This window comes from Melanerpes formicivorus, unplaced genomic scaffold (genome assembly GCF_026170545.1).
Source record: "Melanerpes formicivorus ecotype bairdi unplaced genomic scaffold, bMelFor1.0.p_v2 SCAF_46, whole genome shotgun sequence".
Taxonomy (NCBI): domain Eukaryota; kingdom Metazoa; phylum Chordata; class Aves; order Piciformes; family Picidae; genus Melanerpes; species Melanerpes formicivorus.
In genome coordinates this window covers 1,430,847-1,457,907 of record NW_027142398.1, presented here as the reverse complement: position 1 = coordinate 1,457,907, position 27,061 = coordinate 1,430,847, and the positions used below count along the sequence as shown (strand labels likewise).

General features: G+C 52.6%; 1 protein-coding gene across 1 annotated transcript in view; it reads right to left on the bottom strand.

Moving 5' to 3' along the window:
- Positions 1-27,061, bottom strand: part of KCND3 (potassium voltage-gated channel subfamily D member 3) — a 130,141-nt gene that overhangs the window by 42,890 nt on the left and 60,190 nt on the right. Inside the window, exon 4 of the mRNA XM_068159410.1 lies at positions 705-867. Within this exon, the coding sequence (XP_068015511.1) occupies positions 705-867 (163 nt within the window). The remainder of the gene's footprint in view (positions 1-704; positions 868-27,061) is intronic.

Genomic DNA, 27,061 nt, shown 5'->3' with positions numbered 1-27,061 from the left:
CAAAGGGCAGTGGGTACAAACTGGAGCCTAGGAGGTTTCACTTGAGCTTAAGGAGAAACATCTTCCCTTTGAGGGTGCTGGAGCCCTGCAGCAGGCTGCCCAGAGAGGTTGTGGAGTCTCCTTCTTGCAGAGCTTCCAACCCCCCCGGCTGTTGTGCTCCTGGGCAAGCTGCTGTGGGTGCCCTGCTTTAGCAGGGGGGTTGGAGTGGATGATCTCCAGAGGTCCCTTCCAGCCCTCCCCATTCTGTGATTCTGTCACTGCTGGAAGGACAGATCCTTTCCTAGCTCAAGGAGGAGCCCAAGGAAGCTTTTTCCTCCCATCCAATCTTGCAGCTGGATTCCAGCTGTCCCCCCCATGGCACACACAGAGTCGATGAGAGGATCATTCCATGTGTGAAGCACCATGTGGAGAATGAGCAATTATTTGGCAAGGGAGAGAGGAAGGGATGGCGCCCAGGGAGGGGAGTGGGAGCAGGGAACTCCTCCATCTGAGTGTCAGGAGGTGGTGTGTTACCTCCAGGGCTTCGTTCAGGAGGTCCTGCCTTGTGCCTGCATGGCTGTGGGTTCTGTGTGGAGCACGGGCAGAGGGCTGGGTGCATGCAGGCTGCCCTCTGCAGTGCTTGGAACAGCCACCAGTGTCCCTCAGGCCCCAGGGTGACAAGCAGGGGCTGAGGCTTTCGGAGGAGGTGGCCGTGGGCTGCTTACCTTCTGCGCTCTGCGCTTGTCCGCCCGCTGGTTCTGGTGGTAAATGCGGCTGAAGTTGGAGACAATGACAGGAACAGGCAGAGCAATCACCAGCACCCCACTCAGGGAGCAAATGGAGCCAAAGATCTTCCCAGCAATCGTCTTGGGCACCATGTCACCATAACTGGAAGGGGAGGAAAAAACACAGAAGGGAAGCCCCTCCTTCAGACAAGCACAACCGGCACCAGCAGCCCTCCCAGGCTCCCTGTGTCTAGGCAGCAACCAGAGTCCAGGCTGGACACTAAAGCTCAGAGATCCACCATGCAGTGCTGCCATCCTGGAGATGACAGTATCCCCCCTGCTGTGGGAGTGATTGAAACTAAGCCAAAGGAAGGCAGAGGTGCTGCAGTAGGGATGTGCTGCTTCAGAGAAGGGCAAGGAGGCTGGGGAGGGGTCTGGAGCACAGCCCTGGGAGGAGAGGCTGAGGGAGCTGGGGTTGCTTAGCCTGGAGAAGAGGAGGCTCAGGGGAGACCTTCTTGCTCTCTGCAACTCCCTGAAGGGAGGTGGTAGCCAGGTGGGGGTTGGTCTCTTCTCCCAGGCAAGCAGCAGCAGAACAAGAGGACACAGTCTCAAGCTGTGCCAGGGGAGGTTTAGGCTGGAGGTGAGGAGAAAGTTCTTCCCAGAGAGAGTTGTTAGCCATTGGGATGTGCTGCCTGGGGAGGTGGTGGAGTCCCCATCCCTGGAGGTGTTCAAGAAGGGATTGAAGCCTTGGTTTAGTTAGTCATGAGGTGTTGGGTGACAGCTTGGACTTGATGATCTCTGAGGTATTATCCAACCTTATTGATTCTGTGATTCAGGCAGCCACTGAGATAGATTCACATCCTCTCCCCTGTGCTGCCTCTCCCCCGTGGGTCCCCCCTTGCCTCAGCATTACTTCAAAGCCTGGATTCAGTAAAGGGCCAATTCCCAGGATGAGAGCAGCTGAGGAACGCTCAGACAAACCTCTGTGCTGGGCCTGACCCAGCAATCTGCATTACCAGCTGTAATTTGTGTGTGAAATGGTACAGGCAGAATCTGAGACAGCATAATCCACTCTGCAGAGCTGGGACATGCTGCTGCTTCAAGGATCTGTAGCTTCCACACCACAGCAGCCACTGCTCTGAGTGATTATTTGCTGTTTGTGCTTTTACTTTGCATATTGCCACAGCTTCAGTGGCTTCAGGCCTGAGATTAAGCTTTAATACTCTCCTTCTGTAAAGAGAATCAATGTAGCCTTAGGGCTACTCATCTGTGCCCTGGGAAGGATCATGGCTGTGAGTGCCTCATGGAATAGAGGGGACTGGAACTGCTCTGGGGCTTGGCCACCTGATGGGCTGTGCTGGCTCACTAAGTGCTGCCTTAGAGCAAAGGCAGTGGGGGTTCTGAAGTCTGATTTCTTTCTGATTTGGCCTGATGCAATCCCCAGGCTGTGTCCCAGGTGGCTGAACCTCTTAGTTCCAACCAGCTGCTCCACCTCTCACTGTTCCCTCATCTCTCAGCACAGGTTCTGACTCCCAGTGGGCAGCAGATGCTGGCAATGCAGAGGCTGTGCCCTGCATCCCTTGTGCTCTCCTGTACTCAGTGGCCAGCCAGTGTGTGGGCAAGGAGGTGATGGTCGTTGCTGGGCTACCACAGCCACTTGTGTCCCAGGAAAGGCTTACTCCAGGCTCAGTGACAGCTTTGCTTGGCATGCTGAGGGCTGGTTTTGGTTGTGTCTGTGTGTAAATGCTTCAGGCTTTGCTAGCTAAGGCTCAATTATGCCAAGCAGAATCCTCTTCCTGCCTTCACCTGCATTAAAACCCTGCAGAATCCCTCAAATCAATAGGATGCTATTTTCTGTCTGCTAACTTTTTAGCTGCTGCTTCATGCAAAGATGGTTTAAGAGCTCTGGCAAAGTGACTTCTGCCTCATTTAACACTGCTCTTGAGACAAATACTGTAATGAAATCCTGCTTTGCTCTTACCACCCCTTAACACAACCAGGCTGGAAATGAATCACAAGCCTCAAACATGGTCTCAGTGACCTGGAGCACTCAGAGAGAGCTCTCCTGTGCATTTGCAGGAAGCACAATAAGGAGTGCCTGGCTCCCAGTCTGGCTTGCAGGGTTTTGCTCTTACATGCAGGCTCAGAGCTACCTCATTACTTGGGACTTCAGGGAAGGTGCTTTCAAACCCCAGCAGACTGGCTTTGGAGCATTGAAGGTTTTGCTGGGGAGATGCAGGACTTCATTTCTGGAGCTCTTCTGAGAGAGCCTGCAGTTCTGCACTGGCTGGAGCAGGCTGCATGGGAGCAGGACCTAAATCCTGTACTTTATCCTAGGTTCATAGAGTGGATTGGGTTGGAAGGGACCTTAAAGATCATCCAGTTGCATGGACAGGGACACCTCCCACCAGCCCAGCTTGCTCAAGGCCTCATCCAACCTGGCCTTGAACACCTCCAGGGATGGGACATCCACAACCTCCCTGGGCAGCCTGTTCCACTGTCTCCCCACCCTCACTGGCAAGAGTTTCTTCCCAATCTCCAGTCTCCATCTGCCCTTCTCAAGCTTAATCCATTCCCTCTCAGCCTATCTCTACAAGCAGAGCTCTCCATGGAGAGAACACTGCTGGATTCATTCCCTCTGGGTTTGTGGGGCACATCCTGCAGCCAGCTCCTCTGGCTGTGCTGGGCTCCCTCTGATGTGAGTGGTGCTGATGTTTGGAAATGTCACACAATCATAGACCTCAAATTGGGTCATCTAGTCCAACCTTCAAGCTAAGACCACCACCCTAGCTCTGTCATCAGAGTAACACCCAGCAGGAGCTGGGTCCTGGATCCTCTTGCACTGAATCATGAAGATTGGAAAAGGAGATTGAATGCCATGGAAAGGTTTCTTGTGACTTTGGCCATGGTGGGGTTTGGAAGGCACCTAGGAAGCTGCAATTGTTGTCCTCCTCTATTGACATCTGCAGCTGCTGCAATATTAATTGCTGGAGGGACTATTTTTGTCCTGATGGTACCACGGGGGTACTAATGGCCACATGGCATATTTATAGCAGCTGCAGAGCCAAATAATCTCAAATATTGGATTTCAGTTAGCACTAATTGGGCATTTTAGACCCAAAAACCCCCTTCTCTTCCCCAGACTGGAAGGAGAGAGCTCAACTTGGCCATTAATTTGTTTAGCAAAAGGCAACTTGTCACCTGAAAAAAAAAACCCTTCTTCTTCCAGAAAGTGCATTTTAAGTAATTAATCAATAATCTCATTAGAGCAGCAAGAAGATAGAAGAGTCAGGTAATGATTAATACTCAGAGGGTCTAACTGGATGCAATAAAACAACAGGAGGCTGCAAATTCGGTAGGCTTCTAATGTGACCTCCAGTAAATCATCCCAGGTGCTCTCAGCTCCCCAAAGCTGGTTGGGGAGCAGCAGCTGTTATGTAATGGTGACTTGTCCTTTGCCTGTGCAGCGGGTCCCAGGTGCTTCAGAGCAGGAGGTGACCCGTGGTCTGGGTGTCCCCAGTGCCCAGCAGTGCTCCTCGAGTGCTGCTGGGTCTCAAACGTTGGTGACAGGAGGCAGTTTCATAGTTTCATAGTTTCATAGTTTCATAGTTTCATAGTTTCATAGTTTCATTCAGGGTTGGAAGGGACCACAAGGATCAGCTAGTTCCAACCCCCCTGCCATGGGCAGGGACACCCCACACTAGATCAGGCTGGCCAGAGCCTCATCCAACCTGGGCTTAAACACCCCCAGGGACGGGGCCTCGACCACCTCCCTGGACAACCCATTCCAGAGTCTCACCACTCTCATGGTGAAACCTGGAGCAAAGAGCCTGTGCTGGCTCCAGGCTTGTCCAGCTGAGTGCTGCCAGGGTTAGATGTGGAATGGGCCTGGAGACAAACATCCCTTCTACTTATTTTGCCAGGGAGCTGGTGAGATGGCAACAGATTCAGGCAGCTTCACTTGCTGGATGCATTGCTCTGCTCACTGTCAGTGCTGGGTGAGATGCCCTCACTGCCAGCCCAGCTCTAGCTGTGTGACCTTGGGGAGGAGCTGCTCCTTGGTGCTCCCTCTGCGCATGGGTGGTGATTCCAGAGCCCCATGCACCTATCATAGAATCACTGAATTGTGAGGGTTGGAAGGGACCTCAAGGATCTTCCAGGTCCAACTCCTCTGCCATGTTTCCAATGACTTTGGTCTGTCCCTTTTCTCCTTCATCCATTCCAAGCCCCATTTTGCCCCTGTACTCAGTACTGGTTAGGCCACACCTTGAGACCTGTGTCCAGTTCTGGGCTCCTCAGTTTAAGAAGGACATTGAGAGACTTGAAGGTGTCCAGAGAAGGGCAACAAAGCTGGGGAGAGGCCTTGAGCACAAGCCCTACAAGGAGAGGCTGAGGGAGCTGGGGTTGCTTAGCCTGGAGAAGAGGAGGCTCAGGGGAGACCTTCTTGCTCTCTCCAACTCCCTGAAGGGAGGTTGTGTCCAGGTGGGGGTTGGTCTCTTCTCCCAGGCAAGCAGCACCAGAACAAGAGGACACAGTCTCAAGCTGTGCCAGGGGAGGTTTTGTCTGGAGGTGAGGAGAAAGTTCTTCCCAGCAAGAGAGATTGGCCACTGGGATGTGCTGCCCAGGGAGGTGGTGGAGTCCCCATCCCTGGGGGTGTTCAAGAGGGGATTGGATGTGGCACTTGGAGCCATGGTTTAGTTATTCATGAGGTGTTGGGTGTTAGGTTTGAGTTGATGATCTCTGAGGCCTTTTCCAACCTTATTGATTCTATGATTCTTAACAATGAACCACTGCACACAGACTCTTACTGTACACATGGAGAGGGTAAAGCAGAGAGCTTCAAAGGTGCTGCAGGGAACATCTCTCTGATGAGGAAAGACAGGGAGAACTGGGGCTTTTCAGTCTAGGAAAGCTGAGGGGGATCTCGGCTATGGTGATCAATACTTCAAGGGAGGTGGTGGAGTCACCATCCTTGGAAGTGTTTAAGAAGAGCCTGGATGAGGCACTTGGTGCCATGGTTGAGTTGATCAGATGGTGCTGGGTGATAGGTTGGACTGGATGCTCTTGAAGGTCTTTTCCAACCTGGTTTATTCTATTCTGAACCAAGGAATTACTTTGCAGTGGTCACTTCTCAGACTGGAGGAGACTGAGGATGCAGAATTTCAACTTTCTTCTCTTTTTCCCCTTTTCTTTCTAGTGTGACTTCTGTGTTCTTGGGCTATAGGAAGGGGTCAGATGGCACTCACCCTAATTAGCAGCTATTAGCCTTGACAGCATGATGGGCTGCTGTTGTTCTCTCTGTCAGCACAGAGAATGTTAGGAAATAGAGGTCATTGCTTCCCAGTTCTGGTGGCAGCAGCAGAGGTGTCTGGCCACTGCTTAGCTCCCCAGCTGGAGACAGCAATAAATAAGGTGCTGAACAGCTCATCAAATGACTCCCTCTAAAAATAGACTCTCAGCAGCATCTCTGCTGATCCCATCCCTCTGTGCAACGTTCACAGCCCTAGGACTAGGGAGCTGGAGGCAAAAAGCTGGAAGATCCAATGGGATAGGGACATCAGAAAGTGCTACAGCAAGGACAGCTCTGTGGGGGCAGTGGAACAGCTCTTCAGAGGATGAACCAGCAGGAATTAGGTGGCCAGCAGCACCCCAGGGCAGGGACTGACCCTGAACTCAGCGTGGGTGAGGCCATACTTTGAATCCTGGGTTCAGTTTTGGGGCCCTGGCTCCAAGGAGGACATTGAGAGACTGGAGCATGCCCAGAGCAGGGCAACAAAGCTGGGGAATGGTCTGGAGAAGAGGGCTGGTGGGGAGCAGCTGAGGGAGCTGGGGCTGTTCAGCCTGGAGAAAAGGAGGACAAGGGGAGACCTCATTGCTCTCTGAAGGTGCCTGAAAGGTGGTTGGAATGAGGTGGGGATTGCTCTCTTCTTCCTCCTGTTAGGTGACAGAACATGATCTGAAAGGGGCCTACAGGAAGGCTGGGGAAGGACTTCTCAGGATCTCAGGTAGTGATAGGACTAGGGGGAATGGAATGAAGCTGGAGATGGGGAGATTCAGGCTAGATGTGAGGAGGAGGTTCTTCCCCATGAGAGTGGTGAAGCCCTGGAATGGGTTGTCCAGGGAGGTGGTCGAGGCCCCGTCCCTGGGGGTGTTTAAGAGCAGGCTGGACGAGGCTCTGTCCAGCCTGATCTAGTGTGGGGTGTCCCTGCCCATGGCAGGGGGGTTGGAACTAGATGATCCTTGTGGTCCCTTCCAACCCTGAATGAAACTATGAAACTATGAAACTATGATGGCCTCAAGTTGCACCAGGGGAAGTTTAGGTTAGAGATTAGGAACAATTTCTTCCCTGCAGGAATGGTCAGGGATTGGAAGAGGCTGCCCAGGGAGGTAGTGGAGTCCCCATCCCTGGAGGTATTCAAGAAACCTGTGGCCATGGCAATTTGGGGCATAGTTTAGTGGCTGTGGTGGTATCACAGCATCACTAAGGTTGGAAGAGACCTCAAAGATCATCAAGCCCAACCTCTCACCACAGACCTCATGACTAGACCATGGCACCAAGTGCCACATCCACTCCCCTCTTGAACATCTCCAGGGATGGGGACTCCACCACCTCCTTGGGCAGCACATTCCAATGGCTAACAACTCTCTCTATGAAGAACTTTCTCCTCACCTCCAGCCTAAACTTCCCCTGGCACAGCTTGAGACTGTGTCCTCTTGTTCTGGTTTTGCTTGCCTGGGAGAAGAGACCAACCCCCACCTGGCTACAACCATCTTTCAGGTAGTTGTAGAGGGCAATGAGGGTGTTGGGTTGATGGTTGGACTCCATGATTTTAGAGCTCTTTTCCTACCTTACTGCCTCAAGCCATCAGCCTGTGGCCCTACATGGGCATGCAGAGCCCACACAAGGACAGGGGCACAGCTGGCTGAGGGGTCAGAAGAGGACTCTGCTTTCACTGCCTACTATGTTTAAGTGGTCAGTGGACATTTCCTGCCTGATGTTGCAAAAACAATGTGGTTCTCAGAGCCAGCCTGTGAAAGCTGGAGATGGCAACAGAAACAAAGCTGCTGCAGCTGATGTGGTATTTCAGCCTCACGCTGCCATTAACAGCTCTTTGAGAGCCGCTTTATCTCTCTAACCTTTTGCCCAGCACAGTAGAGTCAAAAGAAGATTTCACTCCAGCCTGTAAGCTTCTGCTTTTAGGACAATAAGGACAGGATAATAACATTCTGTGCTTGCACAATGGGATGTGATTTTGAAAGCCTTTTGAGTGAAAGAGAGAGAATAAAGCATGGCACAAGCCTGTTGCTTTCCAGGTGCAGGAGGATCCAGTTTGAGAGTGGGAAGAAATTGCTCTGGAATGTTTGGATTTGCAGAAGGAAAGGGGTTGGGGGGGGGGGGGGGGAAGTCTAAAATCCATCTAGGATGTCTCAGTGGTGGTGTGTGTGTCACATCTGACAGCTCAGAGGAGCTCACCTCCCTCCATTTAATAGATCTGAGTCCAATGTAATCAGGGTAATGCTGCTTTGAACCTCCAGTGAAATGATGATGGTGTCACTTCCAATGATGCAATGAAAACAAAGCAAATCTCCCTCATTTCCTTCTGGGGTTTGCAAGTGAGGGAAGCACAGGGAGTGAGCAGCTGGGGCTGTGGAGAAAGCTGGCTCTTCTCTGTGGGGTTTAGGAGGACAGTGAATAGAATAGAAATAGAATAGAAATAGAAAAGAATAGAATAGAAAAGAATAGAATAGAATAGAATAGAATAGAATAGAATAGAATAGAATAGAATAGAATAGAATAGAATAGAATAGAATTAACCAGGTTGGAAGACACCTTTGAGATCATCGAGTCCAACCTATCACCCAACACCATCTGATCAACAAAACCATGGCTCCAAGCACCCCATCCAGTCTCTTCCTAAACACCTCCATTGATGGGGACTCCACCACCTCCCTGGGCAGCACATCCCAATGGCCAATCTCTCTTTCTATGAAGAACTTCTTCCTCACCTCCAGCCTAAACCTCCCCTGGCACAGCTTGAGACTGTGTCCTCTTGTTCTGGTTCTTGCCTGGGAGAAGAGACCAACCCCCTCCTGGCTCCAACCTCCCTTCAGGGAGTTGGAGAGAGCAAGAAGGTCTCCCCTGAGCCTCCTCTTCTCCAGGCTAAGCAACCCCAGCTCCCTCAGCCTCTCCTCACAGGGCTTGAGACACAGCACTTGTGATGGACCACTCCTGAAGCCTGGGAGCTTGTTTTCTGACCACATTCTGTCACAGGCTTGTTTTGTGGTTCCAGGAAAGACAGGGCCACTTTGTGCCTGATTCTTTAACATGCCCATGAGGGAGATGAGGACATTTTCAGAGCAGTCCCAGACAAGTGTTGCAAGGAGTCGTCAGCTGCTGCTGACGCGCTGCTTCGAAACCCTCAGAGAAGGGTTTTGTTTGCTTGCTTGGGTTTCTTTTCAGAGGGTTTTGCAGACTCAGGCACAGCCAGCCACATCCATGAGGACAGGCTGGTATGGCAGTGTCAGCTTTTTAAATCCAGTGATCCCAGAAGGAATGGGATGTGCTGATCCACGCCTGAGGAGCCTGCCAGGGATGTGCTGATGAATGCCCAGGGAGCCTGGCACGTGAGGAGCCTCCTCAAGTGTGTGCTGTGAGCAGAGCCATGGTGGCTTTGGAATAGAAGAGAGTAGACCAGGTTGGAAGAGACCTTCATTGCATCCCCCCTAGTCCTGTCACTACCTGAGATCCTGAGCAGTCCCTCCCCAGCCTTCCTGTAGCCCCCTTCAGATCCTGGAAGGCCACAATGAGGTCACCTCAGAGCCTTCTCTTCTCCAGACTGCACAGCCCCAACTCCTTCAGTCTGTCATGAGGGTCTCTAGCAATAGAACAAGGGGGAATGGTTTGAAGTTGAGGGAGAGCAGAGGTAGGCTGGAGCTTGGGAAGAAGTTCTTCAGCACAAGGGTGGTGAGAGTCTGGAACAGGTTGCCCAGGGAGGTTGTGACTGCCCCCTCCCCCAGGGTCTTCAGGGCCAGGTTGGATGAGACCTTGAGCAACCTGGGCTGCTGGAAGCTGTCCCTGCCCACAGCAGGGAGGCTGAAGTAGATAATCTTTAAGGTCCTTTCTAACCTAAGCCATTCTATGATCTCCAGAGGTCCCTTCCAAGCCCTACTGTTCTGTGATGCTGTGACCCTTTTCTCATGGCAACAGGAGGGAATGTGGGGCTCTTAGAAAGGGAAGATGGGGCATGTAAAACTGAGAGGCATTTCTGTCCAGTGTGAGGAGTTAACCCCCTGGGGGTCACTGTCTCAAGGCATTGTGGGGAATTTGGAGCTTCACCCAGGGAGTGGTCAGCTGTGTGTTTGCTCACATGGAGACCACACAGTTACATCACCCAGGATGAAAAGGGATCACTGAGGAGGAGCAAGCTGTGTTGCTTCTCCAGCAGTGAGAACTGGAAAGAGAAGAAAGTTCTTCTCTAATGAGTTGCTCAGCAGGGACTTGCATTTCTGGGCAGCCTGTACTAACCCTCAGCAAAGCCAAAGGAAGGGATTACATGGGCTTGTAGCCTCCTCATTCCTGTACTTAGAATCACAGAGCTGTCAGGGTTGGAAGGGACCTCAAGGCTCAGCCAGTTGCAAACCCTCTGCCATGGGCAGGGACACCTCACACTACAGCAGGTTGCTCACAGCCACCTCCAGCCTGGCTGCAAACACCTCCAGGCAGGAGGCTTCCACCACCTCCCTGGGCAACCTGTGCCAGGCTCTCACCACCCTCCTGGGGAAGAACTTCTTCCTAACATCTTGTACAAGACAGGGACTATGTTGAACAACTCTGAGAACAACCAGGGGCATAAAATATTCCTTACAACACCAGCAGGCACTGCCCAGAGAAATGGGAATGCTTTTGTAGGCTCAGGAAGAAACCAAGTAGATTATTTAATCCACTGAGGCTGGAGAATACTTAATATGCACACACTGGTTCCATTTATTCTTCCCAGCTTGGATCAACTCCTCAGCCTGTAGGCAGTTAAAACAGATGGTCTGAATTTGGGTAACATTCAGACCTTGAGTTGAAGCTAAAAATGGAGTTTCACTGGCAAGGAAAGTAGGTCAGGAAGCTAAAGCCCCTAGTCCTAAAGTGATGAAAAGCTTCTCATCGAGTGTGGTCTGCTGCCAGTCGTTCAAAGGAGCAGGGGAAGAGACGTTGCTGGAGACCTTTGGAAGAGGGATTACAATGGGGGATGCCAGCAGCCTGCTTCCTGCTGCAGAGCTCTGCAGCTGCAAACCTGCTTTGCTGTGAGGGATGAATGGGGAGCACCAGTGCCAGCTGCCCCAGTCCCAGCAGCCGGGCTGGAGCTGCTGCAGCAGCAGGCTGGGACTGGGGACGCCAGCACCCTGCTCTCGTGCGTCAGGCGGAGGAGTGCTGGGAGGAGAAGCCTCTTTGCATAGCCTCTGCTAATACCTTCCCCACTAATCACCCCCTCCACACCAGCCCTGTCAGCCACTGACTCAGAACTGGTGATTTCATCACCTCTGCAGATTCTGCCTCGCAGCAGGGCTGAGGCTTTCAGCACTCGCTGAGTCCTTTGCTCTCCGGTGCGTGCCAGCTGCTGGAGAGCTTCTGCACCCGTAGCTGAAAGTTGTTCAGAGCAACTGGGGAACCTGTCCCAGTGAACACAGTGCTCCCAGTTCAGCACACTGTCTTAGCCCTTGCTTAGTGTTAAGCACAGAGGTAATTCCTGTTCACTGCCAGGATGCTAACATCCCTGGGCAAATATTTTTGTGAAGTGGAACTAAGGCAGATGTTTGCTCACTGCATTTGGCAAAGCTGAGCTCAGACCCTGCCACTCCTCCTCTCCTTCTTCCTCCTAACTACTTCCTTCTCTGGAGGGAGGCTTGCTCCTGCTCCAGCTGTGCCAGCAAAACCCACTCCTTGCTGGCTGTCTCCATACCATGGGGTTTTTCCCCATGGAAGTAGAAGTGGGATGTTCCCCAGTGTGCAAAGGACACAGAGTGTTGGAATGAGCCCAGAGGAGGCCACAAAGATGATTCAAGGACTGGAGCACCTCTGCTATGAGGATAGGCTAAGGGAGCTGGGGGTGTGCAGCCTGGAGAAGAGAAGGTTCTGGGGCAACATTAGAACTGCCTTCTAGGACCTGAAGGGATCCTAAAGGCAGGCTGCAGAGGGGCTTCATGAGGGTGTGTAGAGACAGGGAATGCTTTGAAGCTGAGGGAGAGCAGGGTTAGGCTGGAGCTGAGGAAGAAGTTCCTCAGTATGAAGGTGGTGAGACTTTGGGACAGGTTAAGCAGAGTGGCTGTGGCTGCCTCCTCCCTGGGGGTGTTGAGGGCCAGGTTGGATGAGTCCTTGAGCAGCAGAGTCTAGTTGAGAGGTGTCCCTGCCCATGGTGGGGAGGTTGGAGCAGATGATCTCTGAGGTCTCTTCCAACCTCAATGATTGTATGGTTTTGACCTTTGTGCTCTCTACAGCCATCAAACATCTACAATATGGAAATGCTAGGAAAAAGGCCTGGGTGTTTAGTGTCCATCTGACCATCATCTGCTGGAGGCAGCTGGCATGGTGGTGGCTGGGAGCTTCTGCTCTCCATAACACAACTCCTTTAAAAAGTGTTTGTTTTAATGGGAAATAAAATCTCCCAGCTTGCAGGCATGATTTATTCCCAGCTGCACACACTAAAAGGGCCTTTTAAATCACTTCAGTCATTATTAATTGAAGCAGAATCCTCATCTTCCTTGCAGTGAAGGCCTTAGACAAGTACCTGATGGGAGAATCCAGGTTTTTGTTCATCCTCTTAAGGCTTTCTCTAGAAGTATCATAGTATATCAGTCAGGGTTGGAAGGGACCACAAAGATCATCTAGTTCCAACCCCCCTGCCATGGGCAGGGACACCCCACACTAGATCAGCCTGGCCACAGCCTCAGCCAGCCTGGGCTTAAACACCTCCAGGGACAGCACCCCAACCACCTCCCTGGACAACCCAGTCCAGGGCTTCACCACTCTCATGGGGAAGAACTTCCTCCTCACCTCCAGCCTCAATCTCCCCACCTCCAGCTTCATTCCATTCCCCCTAGTCCTATCACTCCCTGAGATCCTGAGCAGTCCTTCCTCAGCCTTTCTGTAGCCCCCTTCAGATACTGGAAGGCCACAATGAGGTCTCCTTGGAGCCTTCTCTTCTGCAGACTGAACAGCCCCAACTCCTTCAGTCTGTCCTCACAGGAGAGGTGCTCCATCCCTCTGCTCATCCTCCTGGCCCTTCTCTGCACACCTTCCAGCACCTCCAGATCCCTCTTGTCATAGGAGCTCCAGAACTGGAGGCAGTACTCCAGGTGGGGTCTCACCAGGGCTGAGCAGAGGGGGAGAATCACCTCCTTCGACCTGCTGGCCACACTTCTCCTGATGCAGCCCAGGATCTGATTGGCTTTGTGGGCTGCAAGTGCACACTGAGAGCTCCTGGTGAGCTTCTCCTCCCCCAGCACCCCCAAGTCTCTCTCCTCAGGGCTGCTTTCCAGCCAGTCACTGCCCAGCCTGGATTTGTGCCTGGGATTGCATTGACCCAGATGCAGGACCCTGCCCTTGCTCTTGTTGAACCTCATGAGGTTGGCTGATTAGGTGGTGTTGGATGATAGGTTGGACACGATGATCTTGAAGGTCTCTTCCAACCTGGTCTATTCTATTCTATTCTATTCTATTCTATTCTATTCTATTCTATTCTATTCTATTCTGAGCCACTTGGATATCCACAAGTCCATGGGACCAGATGGGATCCATCCTAGGGTGCTGAGAGAGCTGGCGGATGTGCTAGCTAGGCCACTCTCCATCATTTTCCTCCAGTCCTGGCTCACCGGTGAGGTCCCAGATGACTGGAAACTGGCCAACGTGGTCCCCATCCACAAGAAGGGTCGGATGGAGGAACCCGGAAACTACAGGCCAGTCAGCCTGACCTCAGTGCCAGGGAAAGTGATGGAGCAGATTATCCTGGCAGCAATAACTGCGCACCTGAAGGATGGCCAAGGGCTCAGGTCCAGCCAACATGGATTCAGGAAGGGCAGGTCCTGCCTCTCCAACCTGATCTCTTTCTATGATCAGGTGACCCGCCTGGTGGATGTGGGGAGGCCTGTGGATGTGGTCTACCTAGACTTCAGCAAGGCCTTTGACACCGTCCCCCACAGCAAACTGCTGACTAAGCTGTCAGCCTGTGGATTGGACCACTACACTCTGTGCTGGGTTAGGAACTGGCTGGAGGGCCGGGCCCAGAGAGTGGTGGTGAATGGTGCCGCATCCAGCTGGAGGCCAGTCACCAGTGGTGTCCCCCAGGGATCAGTGCTGGGCCCTGTCCTCTTCAACATATTCATCGATGATCTGGATGAAGGGGTAGAGTCAGTCATCAGCAAGTTTGCAGATGACACAAAGTTAGGGGCAGATGTTAGTCAATTAGAGGGTAGAAAGGCTCTGCAGAGGGACCTCGACCGACTGGACAGATGGGCAGAGTCCAATGGGATGGCATTCAACAAGTCCAAGTGCCGAGTGCTGCACTTTGGCTACGGCAATCCCATGCAGAGCTATAGGCTGGGGTCGGAGTGGCTGAGAGCTGCCAAACAGAGAGGGACCTGGGGGTGCTGATCGACAGCCACCTGAATATGAGCCAGCAGTGTGCCCAGGTGGCCAGGAGGGCCAATAGCATTCTGGCCTGCATTAGGAATAGTGTGGCCAGCAGGAGCAGGGAGGTCATAGTGCCCCTGTACTCTGCTCTGGTTAGGCCGCACCTTGAGTACTGTGTCCAGTTCTGGGCTCCTCAGTTTAAGAAGGACATTGAGACACTTGAGCGTGTCCAGAGAAGGGCAACAAGGCTGGTGAGAGGCCTTGAACACAAGCCCTATGAGGAGAGGCTGAGGGAGCTGGGATTGTTTAGCCTGGAGAAGAGGAGGCTCAGGGGTGACCTTATTGCCCTCTACAACTACCTGAAGGGTGGTTGTAGCCAGGAGGGAGTTGGCCTCTTCTCCCAGGCAACCAGCACCAGAACAAGGGGACAGTCTCAAGCTGCGCCAGGGGAGGTTCAGACTCGAGGTGAGGAGGAAGTTCTTCACCGAGCGAGTCATTCGGCATTGGAACGGGTTGCCCAGGGAGGTGGTTGAGTCATCGACCCTGGAGGCGTTCAAGGGGAGATTGGACGTGGCACTTGGTGCCATGGTCTAGTCATGGGGTCTGCGGTGTCAGGTTGGACTCGATGATCCTCGAGGTCCTTTCCAACCTAAGTGATACTGTGATACTGTGATTCTATTCTATTCTATTCCATTCCATTCCATTCCATTCCATTCCATTCCATTCCATTCCATTCCATTCTATCAAGGTCCCTCTGGATGGCCTCCCTTACCTCCAGCCTGTCTGCTGCACCACACAGCTTGGTGCCATCAGCAAACCTGCTGAGGGTGCACTCAATGTCACTGTCTCCGGCACCCACAAAGATGCTGAACAAGCCTGGTGCCAGGACTGATCCCTGAGGGACTCTGCTTGTCCCTGGCCTCCACAGGGACATGGACCCATGGACAGCCACTCTTTGGGTGCCAGTTCTTTACCCATCTAGTGGTCCACCCATCAAACCCATGTGTCACCAGTTTGGAGACCAGGATGTGGTGCAGGACAGTGCCAAAGGCTTTGCACCCAGGCTGGAGAGGGCAGTCAGTGCACTGAGCAATTAGAGCCTGCACCTCACAGCAGGGTGGAAGGCTCCCTGCCATGCCTTAAAATCTTAACTGTGGTGGTGTCAGCTTAAAGGCAATGCTGGCTTTGGGCTTTCATTTTCTCCATATCTCTCTTTTTCTGTCTTTTAAGCAGCTTGAGTGTCCATGCTGAGCCATGGCACATCCAGAATGATCCACACAGTGTGCATTTTAATGAGCTGCTCACACTGATTGCACCCAAAGCCATCTCAGAAATATTTACTGAGGATGGGGGGGAAAAAAAGACAGAAGGGAAAAGGCTCTGGGGAATTAATTAGCTTTTTAAGAATTGGCTGTTTGAAGGCCTTCAGACTGGGGAGAAGTTGAACTTGGAACTGGAAGCACTTGCAAAGGAGATGAAGAAGGCCTTTTACAAGGGCTTGTGGTGCTAGGATGAGAGTGGAAGGTGGAAGAGGGGAGGTTGAAACTGGAGATGAGGAGGAAATTCTTGACAGTGAGGGTGCAACAGGTTGCCCAGGGAGGTGGTGGATGCCCCCTCCCTGGAGGTGTTCAAGGCCAGGATGGATGAGGCCTTGAGCAACCTGAGCTGGGGGGAAGTGTCCCTGCCCAGGGCAGGGGAGTTGGCTGCCTACAACTCCCTGAAGGGAGGTTGTAGCCAGCTGGGGGTTGGTCTCTTCTCCCAGGCAAGCAGCACCAGAACAAGAGGACACAGTCTCAAGCTGTGCCAGGGGAGGTTTAGGCTGGGTGTTAGGAAGAAGTTCTTCATAGAAAGAGAGATTGACCATTGGGATGTGCTGCCCAGGGAGGTGGTGGAGTCATCATCACTGGAGGTGTTTAGGAAGAGGCTGAATGGGGTGCTTGGTGTCATGGGTTAGTTGATGAGATGGTGTTGGGTGATAAGTTGGACTTGATGATCTCAAAGCTCTCTTCCAACCTGGTTCAGTTCTATTCTATTCTATTCTATTCTATTCTATTCTATTCTATTCTATTCTATTCTATTCTATTCTATTCTATTCTATTCTATTCTATTCTATTCTATTCTATTCTATTCTATTCTATTCTATTCTACCCTACCCTACCCTACCCTACCCTACCCTACCCTACCCTACCCTACCCTACCCTACCCTACCCTACCCTACCCTATCCTATCCTTAAAGTGCATTCCAACCCAAACCATTCTATGAACCTCTGTGAGCTCTGATGCTGAGGAAGCAGGAGGGATGTCCTTGCAGTGCAGACTCTCTCAGCCACTACTGAATCAGGGTGTGCTGAAACCTGTGCACACATTTCGGTGCTTTCCCCTGCAAGCAAGGAGGTTGTGCTTGAGTGTGTCCCTTCAGCCTGGTCCTGCCTGGCTCCTGGTGGCCGCAGTGTTCTCATCCACAGACTCACCTGGCTTGTGAGGAAGAGTCAGAGTGGCTGCAGGGCTGGATTTGCAGAGTAAATGGGGCTCATAAGAGGGATTACTGGAGCACTGGGGCGTGCCTAATGCTATTTGCATTTTTCCACACCTAAATAATTTTGTGGAGCTGGCCACAGACGCTGCACATGACTCTGAAATCCGCTTGGAGTTGAGCTCAGCCAGGCTGTGGGTGGAGGCTCAGCCTGCAGCAGAGGCACAGCCTGAGCACCAGCCACCATGACAAGGATCAGAGGGCTGGAGCTGCTCTGCCATGAGGACAGACTGAGAGAGTGGGGGCTATTCAATCTGGAAAAGAGAAAGCTCCAAGGAGACCTTCCTGTGGCCTTCCAGTATCTGCAGGGGGCTCCAGGAAAGCTGGGGAGGGACTTTTGAGGGTGTCAGGGAGTGATAGGACTGGGGGGGATGGAACAGCACTAGAAGTGGGGAGATTGAGATTGGATGCTAGGAAGAAGTTGTTCCCCATGAGGGTGGTGAGAGCCTGGCACGGGTTGCCCAGGGAGGTGGTGGAAGCCTCACCCCTGGAGGTGTTTGCAGCCAGGCTGGAGGTGGCTGTGAGCAACCTGCTGTGGTGTGAGGTGTCCCTGGCCATGGCAGAGGGTTTGGAACTGGCTGAGCCTTGAGGTCCCTTCCAACCCTGGCACTTCTCTGATTCTAAAACTGGGGAGATGCCATCCAGCCCCTGTGCCTTCCTCTGCTCACCCAGGCTGGGTTGTTTCCTCTGCAATGCAGAAGGCTTGGGGTTGCTGTGGGCGTTCTTTGTTCTACCTTGGGTTGGATCCTTCATGAGCTCCTCTCCACGCCCCCCTCCTCTTTAAGAGCCTTGTTTAAATAAATATTAATGCCTCCTCCTCCAGCAGGTGCAAATCTGTGCTCCAGAAAGATGGTGTTATGGTTACAGATCCACTCTCATATCCCTATCAATCATCCTCTCCTTTGCTCCTTGGCATGTAAGGAGCACCTGTGGCTGGTTAGCTACGGGCTTCAGTGCAAGCCAGCTGACTTCAGTGTTCCTTGCACATAGCTCTGCTCCTTCTGCTTTCTTTCCTCTGAATGAACTTTGATTTGAGCTTTTTTTTTCTTTTGGAAGCCTTGAAATAACTCTTTTCCTACCCTCCCCCCCCAAGCTACAGGTGCCCCTCTGCAACACTCCTTAGTGCAGGGCAGCAAAAGGTTGTCACAGATGACAGTGAAAACAAAGAGCTGCTTCTTATGCCAGCTACTCTTTTATCTTCTCTTTTAACAGTGCCTTATTGGGGGGAGGGGAAACAAAATGTGAGCCTTAAAACCCACACTGCAATACAAAATGTATTCTATTAAGAAGGTTTTGCTTCCCTCTGTGGTGAAGTTTTGTTTCTCAAGTGAAAGACCTGCTGCCATGAGCCTGATCTGAGCCATCCCTTGGCATTTATTCTGCTTCCTTTGGGAGCAGCCACTGTGAAGACACAACAGCACCTTTTAGGCTGCCTGGGAGGATTGGCTTTTGGGGAGCTGCAGCCCTAAAGAATAGGGAGTGGCTGATGGCTTCTCACTTGCCACACCTACCAACTCTGTTAGCATAAAATCAGTCAGGGTTGGAAGGGACCACAAGGATCAGCTAGTTCCAACCCCCCTGCCATGGGCAGGGACACCCCACACTAGATCAGCCTGGCCACAGCCTCAGCCAGCCTGGGCTTAAACACCTCCAGGGCTGGGGCCTCAACCACCTCCCTGGACAACCCATTCCAGGGCTTCACCACTCTCATGGGGAAGAACTTCCTCCTCACCTCCAGCCTGAATCTCCCCACCTCCAGCTTCATTCCATTCCCCCTAGTCCTATCACTCCCTGAGATCCTGAGCAGTCCCTCCCCAGCCTTCTTGGAGCCCCCTTCAGATACTGGAAGGCCACAAAGAGGTCACCTCAGAGCCTTCTCTTCTCCAGACTGAACAGCCCCAACTCCTTCAGTCTGTCCTCACAGGAGAGGTGCTCCAGCCCTCTGCTCATCCTCCTGGCCCTTCTCTGGACACCTTCCAGCACCTCCAGATCCCTCTTGTAATAGGGGCTCCAGAACTGGAGGCAGTACTCCAGGTGGGATCTCCCCAGAGCTGAGTAGAGGGGGAGAGCATGGTGTGTCCCAGACAGGTAGCCCCAAGCTGCTTTCCAGTGCACAAAGGGGATGTGATGATGAGCAGCATCCCTTCCAAAGGGAATAGAATAGAATAGAATAGAATAGAATAGAATAGAATAGAATAGAATAGAATAGAATAGAATATACCAGGTTGGAAGAGATCCTCAAGATCATCATGTCCAACCTATCACCCAACACCACCTAATCAACTAACCCATGCAACCAAGCACCCTATCATGTCTCCTCCTGAACACCTCCAGTGATGGCAACTCTACCACTGATGTGAAGAGGAGCAGCATCCCTTCCAAAGGGGATGTGAAGAAGAGCAGCATCCCTTCCAAAGGGGATGTGATGAAGAGCAGCATCCCTTCCAAAGGGGATGAGAAGAAGAGCAGCATCCCTTCCAAAGGGGATGTGATGAAGAGCAGCATCCCTTCCAAAGGGGATGAGAAGAAGAGCAGCATCCCTTCCAAAGGGGATGTGATGAAGAGCAGCATCCCTTCCAAAGGAGATGTGATGAAGAGCAGCATTCCTTCCAAAGGGGATGAGAAGAAGAGCAGCATCCCTTCCAAAGGGGATGTGATGAAGAGCAGCATCCCTTCCAAAGGAGATGTGATGAAGAGCAGCATCCCTTCCAAAGGGGATGAGAAGAAGAGCAGCATCCCTTCCAAAGGGGATGAGAAGAAGAGCAGCATCCCTTCCAAAGGGGATGTGATGAAGAGCAGCATCCCTTCCAAAGGGGATGTGATGAAGAGCAGCATCCCTTCCAAAGGGGATGTGAAGAGGAGCAGCATCCCTTCCAAAGGGGATGAGAAGAAGAGCAGCATCCCTTCCAAAGGGGATGAGAAGAAGAGCAGCATCCCTTCCAAAGGGGATGTGAAGAGGAGCAGCATCCCTTCCAAAGGGGATGTGAAGAGGAGCAGCATCCCTTCCAAAGGTGCTAGCCATGAGCTTCACTCTCAGTGGTCACAAAGTGCCTGTGCCACCTCCCCTCTCCCTGCCCTGTGCTTGCTGGGCCCTCTTCACCTGGGAGTGCCAGGGTCCATCTTTACCTGCTTCTTGAGAACCTTTTCTCCAGTTGTCCCTCTAAGCATGTGTTAATATTAATAACACCCAGATAATTCTCTTCTTTTTCTTCTGAGTAAGAAATCAAATTCACCTACATGCTGCCAGATCTACGCCTCCAGGGAAGTGTTCTGAGTCTGAGGCTGGCTGAATAATTCCTTTCTATTTCAGACTCCTCTGTCTTCAAAGGCAGCCCCAAGGAGCATGCTCACACATAGCACTTGCTCTTGAAATGTTTTGGATTGGGTTGGGGCTCTTTGTGGTAGAGAAAAACCAAAACAGTGAACAATTCCAAGCCATCAACTTGGAAGTGAAAGCAAGAAAAGCCAGCTGAAAATCCAGGCTTGTTGGTGCACAGTTCAGTTCCCCCTGTCTCTGTTTGATTTGCTGTCTACAACTCCCTGAAGGGTGGTTGTAGCCAGGAGGGGGTTGGTCTCTTCTCTCAAGCACACCTGGGCACACTGCTGGCTCGTGTTCAGCCTACTATCAACCAGTGCCTCCAGGTCCCTTTCTGCCTGGCTGCTCTCCAGCCACTCTGTCCCCAGCCTATAGTGCTGCATGGGGTTGTTGTGGGCAATGTGCAGGGTATCTGTATGCCAGCCCTCCAGTTACAGCCTCCCTCTCTCATGAGGGCAGGGAACCTGGCAAGTAGCATTAGCAAAATACAGCAAGTTGTGACTCAGGTCCAATCACTTCAGAAGCTGCTTTTACTCCTTCACAGGCAGCTAGAATCTCTTTCTCTTTTTCAGTATAGTTTGCCTCTGAACCTCTGTAACCTCGACTCCAGAAACCAAGAGTTCATCTATGTGTCTCTGCACTGCATCAGTGCAAAGATCAAAGTCCCTCATATAAAGGGCAAGGGAAAACACTGGGCTTGGACTAAATGATCCTCAGAGGTCCCTTTCCAACCCCTACCATCCTGTGACTGGAGGGAAGGAAGTAACAGCTCCTCACTTTGAGGCAAGGGATTGAGGGCCAAGAAGGCCAAGGGCATCCTGGCCTGCATCAGGAACAGTGTGGCCAGCAGGAGCAGGGAAGTCATTGTGCCCTGTGCTCAGCACTGCTGAGGCCACACCATGAGTCCTGTGTCCAGTTCTGGGCCCCTCAGTTTAAGAAGGACATTGAGAGACTTTAAGGTGTCCAGAGAAGGGCAATGAGGCTGGGGAGGGGTCTGGAGCACAGCCCTGGGAGGAGAGGCTGAGGGAGCTGGGGTTGCTTAGCCTGGAGAAGAGGAGGCTCAGGGGAGACCTTCTTGGTCTCTCCAACTCCCTGAAGGGAGGTTGTAGCCAGGAAGGGGTTGGCCTCTTCTCTCAAGCAAGCAGCACCAGAACAAGAGGACACAGTCTCCAGCTGTGCCAGGGGAGGTTTAGGCTGGAGGTGAGGAGAAAGTTCTTCCCAGAGAGAGTTGTTAGCCATTGGGATGTGCTGCCCAGGGAGGTGGTGGAGTCCCCATCCCTGGAGGTGTTCAAGAAGGGATTGGATGTGGCACTTGGTGCCATGGTTTAGTCATGAGGTGCTGGGTGTCAGGTTGGACTTGATGATCTTTGAGGTCTCTTCCAACCTTGGTGATTCTGTGACAATCCTCCCAGATTTAGCATGATTTTTTTACTTCTAAATAGAAAAAAAAAGGAGTGGAGAAAAAATAAAAAGAAGAAGATGAAGAAAAATAGCCCAGCATGAAGCTCCCTCTTATTTTCTTCACCAGTGGAGTATTTTATCATCTGAGCAAAAAAAAGCCCTAGCTGGGGTTGTCGAAGTTTGCTGGTGATTGATAGTGTCACCTTAAATGGTACTAGTCAAAACTTGTCTTCTCCTTTTTTCACTCCTCCAGAATGCAGGTAGGCAGCTTGCCAGAGGGTAAAGCTCCCTGCTTGTGCAGTTGGAGGAATCAGCAGAAGCAGCCCTGTTGGCACACTGAACATCCCATTGGGGCAGGGACAGCAGGGAGCAGCTTCCCCAGCTCGGGCAGTGCTTGTGCCGGTGCAGAGGGAGCAGCCCCACAACATCCTAGCGTGCTGGGGCTGGAAGAGACCTTCTGAGATCATCCACTCTAACCCCCCTGCTCAAGCAGGGGCACCCCCAGCAGCTTGTCCAGGATCACAGTGGCCAGGGGGTGGTTTGGAATCTCTGCAGAGGAGATGACTCCACAACCTCTCTGGGCAGCCTGCTGCAGGGCTCCAGCACCCTCACACCGAAAGAGTTTCTCCTCATGTTGGGGTGGAACTTCCTGGGCTCCAGTTTGTGCTTGTTGCCCCTTGTCCTAGCAGTGGACACCACTGAGAAAAGCTCAGCCTCATCCTCTTGCCCCCCACCCTTTAGCTCTTGCTGAGCATTGATCAGATCCCCTCTCAGGATGCTCTTCTCCAAGCTATACAGCCCCAGGGGGCTCAGCCTTTCCTCTTCACAGAGATGCTCTGGTCCCTAGTCATCCTCATAACCTCTACTGGACTCTCTCCAGTAGTTCCCTGTCCTCCTTGATCTGCATTGGGCACAATGCTCCAGGTGTGGCCTCACCTGGGCAGAGTAGAGAGGCAGGAGAACCAGCAGGGCACCAGCCAGCAGAGCTCTGTGGGCTCCAGTGACTGCGGGGCTGGGGCTGTGCTGGGCACTGTCTGGGGTGGAGTAGGACTACAGGAGCAGGCTTCCCTGTGCTCAGCTGCTTCTGAAGATGCTGGCCAAGTAGAAACACAAGCCATGTTCTGGTGGAGCTGCAGAAGAGCTCTGGGCAGTGGTGGACCTGGCATGGTGTCATCCCATGGATGATTTAGAGAGGCTTTGGGCTGGGTGACCTGCAGCCTAGAGCTGCTTCCAGGCAGCCTTGCCAGGAGCCTGCCCATCCCACCCAGCTGGCCTGGGCAGCAACGTCTGCTCACTTGGCCACAGGTTAGTGCAGAAATCTCTCCTCTCCTCCCTGTCATGAGTCACAGGCAGGTTCTGGCAGCACCACCCATGACCATGTGTCCTTCACAGGGGCTGAGCTGTCTCAGCTGGGTTAGCTTTGGCCACGTCCTGATGCATTTGCTTCACAACTTCCCAGGATTTCCGCCTCTGGCAGCGCACAGAAAGTGGATTTTGAACTCCTGGCCCTCTAGCTGAGCTCCTCCCAGATGAGAAAGCAAACAGCTTGTGATGAAAATTAATTTGCTAATAAACATAATTAGTACACAAAGGGACAATCACCAAAATCAAGCCCTGCTTTGTTCCCCTAAGCTTGTTCAAGTGTTGCACCAAGAGAAGGAGATTATAGGAATAAATCATCTGCAGGCTGCACCTTGGGACAAAGCTGAAGGCTGGTCTTTGTCTCTGCAGCTACCTCCAGCCCTGGTTTTTTTTCCCTGCTATTTTATGCACTTGAGGAGACAGATCTTTATGCACATTCATGAGCATCTCAGGAAAAACAAAAGGCTGCCTTGCCTGGGTCCTTTTCCCTGGCACCGCTCTCACCACACAGCCAAATTACCATTTTGCAGCTTCCACCCAGTAAAGCTTTTGTCTAGCCCTAAATCCTCTGTCTAGCCCTTCCCCTCACTGCTTGCAGAGTTGGTAAATTCACAGCTTCCCTGTCAGCACTTTCTATTTTCTAATTTCCTTTCTGTCTTGGGTGGTTTTTTCTCCCCCCCCCCCTCTGTTCTTTGCACGATCCGAGCCTCAAACCAGCATCTGTTACTTCGCTCCTGCGTCTGCTGGGAGGAAGCCTTTTCCCTTCCCAGGCTACAACAGGTAGTGAAGGCAGATTGTGTTTGCCTCTCAGCCTTTGTTTTCTCTGGGCTATTACAGGGAGATGCCTGGAGAACAACAACAGAAAAGAGCATTGCTGAATTTGCTGCTTGTGATAGGGCTTTTTTTTCTGCCTCCCCCCTCCTCCCTGTTGCTACACAAGCACCTGGAGAAGCTGAGCTTTTCCCCTGTAGGTGTGACACCCTGGCTGCTGAGCCTGACTTGATGCCTTCATAAAACCCCTCGACTATGACTGAATTCTCTTGTAGTGGCTGCTTCACCACCTCTCCTCCAGGCACACGGGGTGCAGATGATGTCAGCTGAGTTCAGCCGTGGCTGTGTGGGACACAGCAGCCTTGTTTCCCCAGATTGCTTCAGAATCATAGAATCAATAAGGTTGGAAAAGACCTCAGAGATCATCAAGTCCAAGCTGTCACCCAACACCACATGACTAACCAAACCATGGCACCAAGTGCCACATCCAATCCCCTCTTGAACACCTCCAGGGATGGTGACTCCACCACCTCCCTGGGCAGCACATCCCAATGGGCAATCTCTCTTTCTGGGAAGAACTTTCTCCTCCCCTCCAGCCTAAACCTCCCCTGGCACAGCTTGAGACTATGTCCTCTTGTTCTGGTGCTGCTTGCCTGGGAGAAGAGCCCAACCCCCACCTGGCTACAACCTCCCTTCAGGGAGTTGGAGAGAGCAAGAAGGTCTCCCCTGAGCCTCCTCTTCTCCAGGCTAAGCAACCCCAGCTCCCTCAGCCTCTCCTCACAGGGCTGTGCTCCAGACCCCTCCCCAGCCTCATTGTCCTTCTCTGGACACCTTCAAGTCTCTCAATGTCCTTCTTAAACTGAGGGGCCTGGAACTGAACACAGGACTCAAGGTGTGGCCTGACCAGTGCTGAGTACAGGGCAGAATGACCTCCCTGCTCCTGCTGGCCACACTCTTCCTGATGCAGGCTAGGATGCCATTGACCTTCTTGGCCACCTGGGCACACTGCTGGCTCATGTTCAGTTGCTGTCAACCAGCACCCTCAAGTCTCTTTCTGCCTGGCTGCTCTCCACCCACTCTGACCCCAGCCTGTAGCTCTGCCTGGGGTTGCTGTGGCCAAAGTACAGCACCCAGCACTTGGGCTTGTTGAATGCCATCCTGTTGGGCTCTGCCCATCTGTCCAGCCTGGCAAGGTCCCTCTGGGGAAAAAGAAACAAGTGAACCAACCCAAGGCAGAATGAAACAAGAACCCTCCAACCCCATCCCCTGCAGCCCTGATCTGCTGCATGCAGTTCTGTTCTTGCCTTTCCCGTGGGGGAAGGAGAGATGGCAGGGCTGGGATGCCTCAGTGTGTTTTGCAGGGCTGGGATGCCTCAGTGTGTTATGCAGGGCTGGGATGCCTCAGTGTGTTTTGCAGGGCTGGGATGCCTCAGTGTGTTTTGCAGGGCTGGGATGCCTCAGTGTGTTATGCAGGGCTGGGATGCCTCAGTGTGTTATGCAGGGCTGGGATGCCTCAGTGTGTTTTGCAGGGCTGGGATGCCTCAGTGTGTTATGCAGGGCTGGGATGCCTCAGTGTGTTATGCAGGACTGGGATGCCTCAGTGTGTTATGCAGGGCTGGGATGCCTCAGTGTCTTTTGCAGGGCTGGGATGCCTCAGTGTCTTTTGCAGGGCTGGGATGCCTCAGTGTGTTTTGCAGGGCTGGGATGCCTCAGTGTGTTTTGCAGGGCTGGGATGCCTCAGTGTGTTATGCAGGGCTGGGATGCCTCAGTGTGTTATGCAGGGCTGGGATGCCTCAGTGTGCTATGCAGGGCTGGGATGCCTCAGTGTGTTTTGCAGGGCTGGGATGCCTCAGTGTGTTATGCAGGGCTGGGATGCCTCAGTGTGCTATGCAGGGCTGGGATGCCTCAGTGTGTTATGCAGGGCTGGGATGCCTCAGTGTGTTATGCAGGGCTGGGATGCCTCAGTGTGCTATACAGGGCTGGGATGCCTCAGTGTGTTATGCAGGGCTGGGATGCCTCAGTGTGCTATGCAGGGCTGGGATGCCTCAGTGTGTTATGCAGGGCTGGGATGCCTCAGTGTGCTATGCAGGGCTGGGATGCCTCAGTGTGTTATACAGGGCTGGGATGCCTCAGTGTGTTTTGCAGGGCTGTGCAGGGTGCCATTTGGAGCTGTCACCACTCTACATTGTGACTGGTGAGGAAGCTGCTGTACCTTTTCCCCACAGATTAGTCGACAGCTGTAGGAGCCATGAGAGATCCTGAAGTGCTAGACAGCTCTTCCCTAAATTTCCAGGGACTTAGGTAAGGCAAAGCCACCTGACAAGGGAGGTTGAGAGTGGTGCAACACAGGAACAGGTTGCATAGGGCTGTGCTTGAGGCTCTCTTTCTCTGAGGACATTCAAGATCAGGCTCGATGTAGCCCCTGGAGGTGTCCCTGCTGGCTGCAGGGGGATAGGCCAGGCTGACCTCTGAGGCTCCCTTCCAATTGGATGCATTCTGTGATGCTGTGACCCAGGGCTGGCTGCTTGGCTGGTTTTTGGTGGGTTTTTGCTGTTGTTGCTGTTTGTTCAGGGTTTCCTTACGTGTGTGTGTTTGTTTTCAGTAGCTTTCCACATTTCCCATTTGGGAAAGGAGCCAAAGAGTTTTAACTCCTCCTGATTTAGGAAGAAAATCTGTGGCTGACCTTTAAGCTGCCCAGCTTTCAGCACATGGATTTCCTCTGACTTCTCACATTTTAAGCTATGTTTCACTCCTTTTGTATTCAGGGGGCAGTTAAGCCCCTGCAAATCTGAACCAGCTTTTTGCCCCCTCCCATCCAGTGCTGGCTCAAAAAGAGCTGCTTAAAAATACCTCCTGTTTGGAACATCTCTTAGGGGTGGGAACCTTTGCTTTGTTTTGAGGGAGGCAGGCAAGAGGAATGGGAGGCAAGCAAGGGGAAGGGGAGACAAACAAGGGGAAGGGGAGGCAAGCAAGAGGAAGGGGAGGCAAACAAGGGGAAGGGGAGGCAAGCAAGGGGAAGGGGAGGCAAGCAAGGGGAAGGGGAGGCAAGCAAGAGGAAGGGGAAGCAAACAAGAGGAAGGGGAGGCAAATAAGAGGAAGGGGAGGCAAGCAAGGGGAAGGGGAGACAAACAAGGGGAAGGGGAGGCAAGCAAGAGGAAGGGGAGGCAAGCAGGAGGAAGGGGAGGCAAGCAAGAGGCAGGGGAGGCAGGCAAGAGGAAGGGGAGGCAGGCAAGAGGAAGGGGAGGCAGGCAAGAGGAAGGGGAGGCAAGCAGGAGGAAGGGGAGGCAAGCAAGAGGAAAGGGAGGCAAGCAAGAGGCAGGGGAGACAGGCAAGAGGAAGGGGAGACAGGCAAGAGG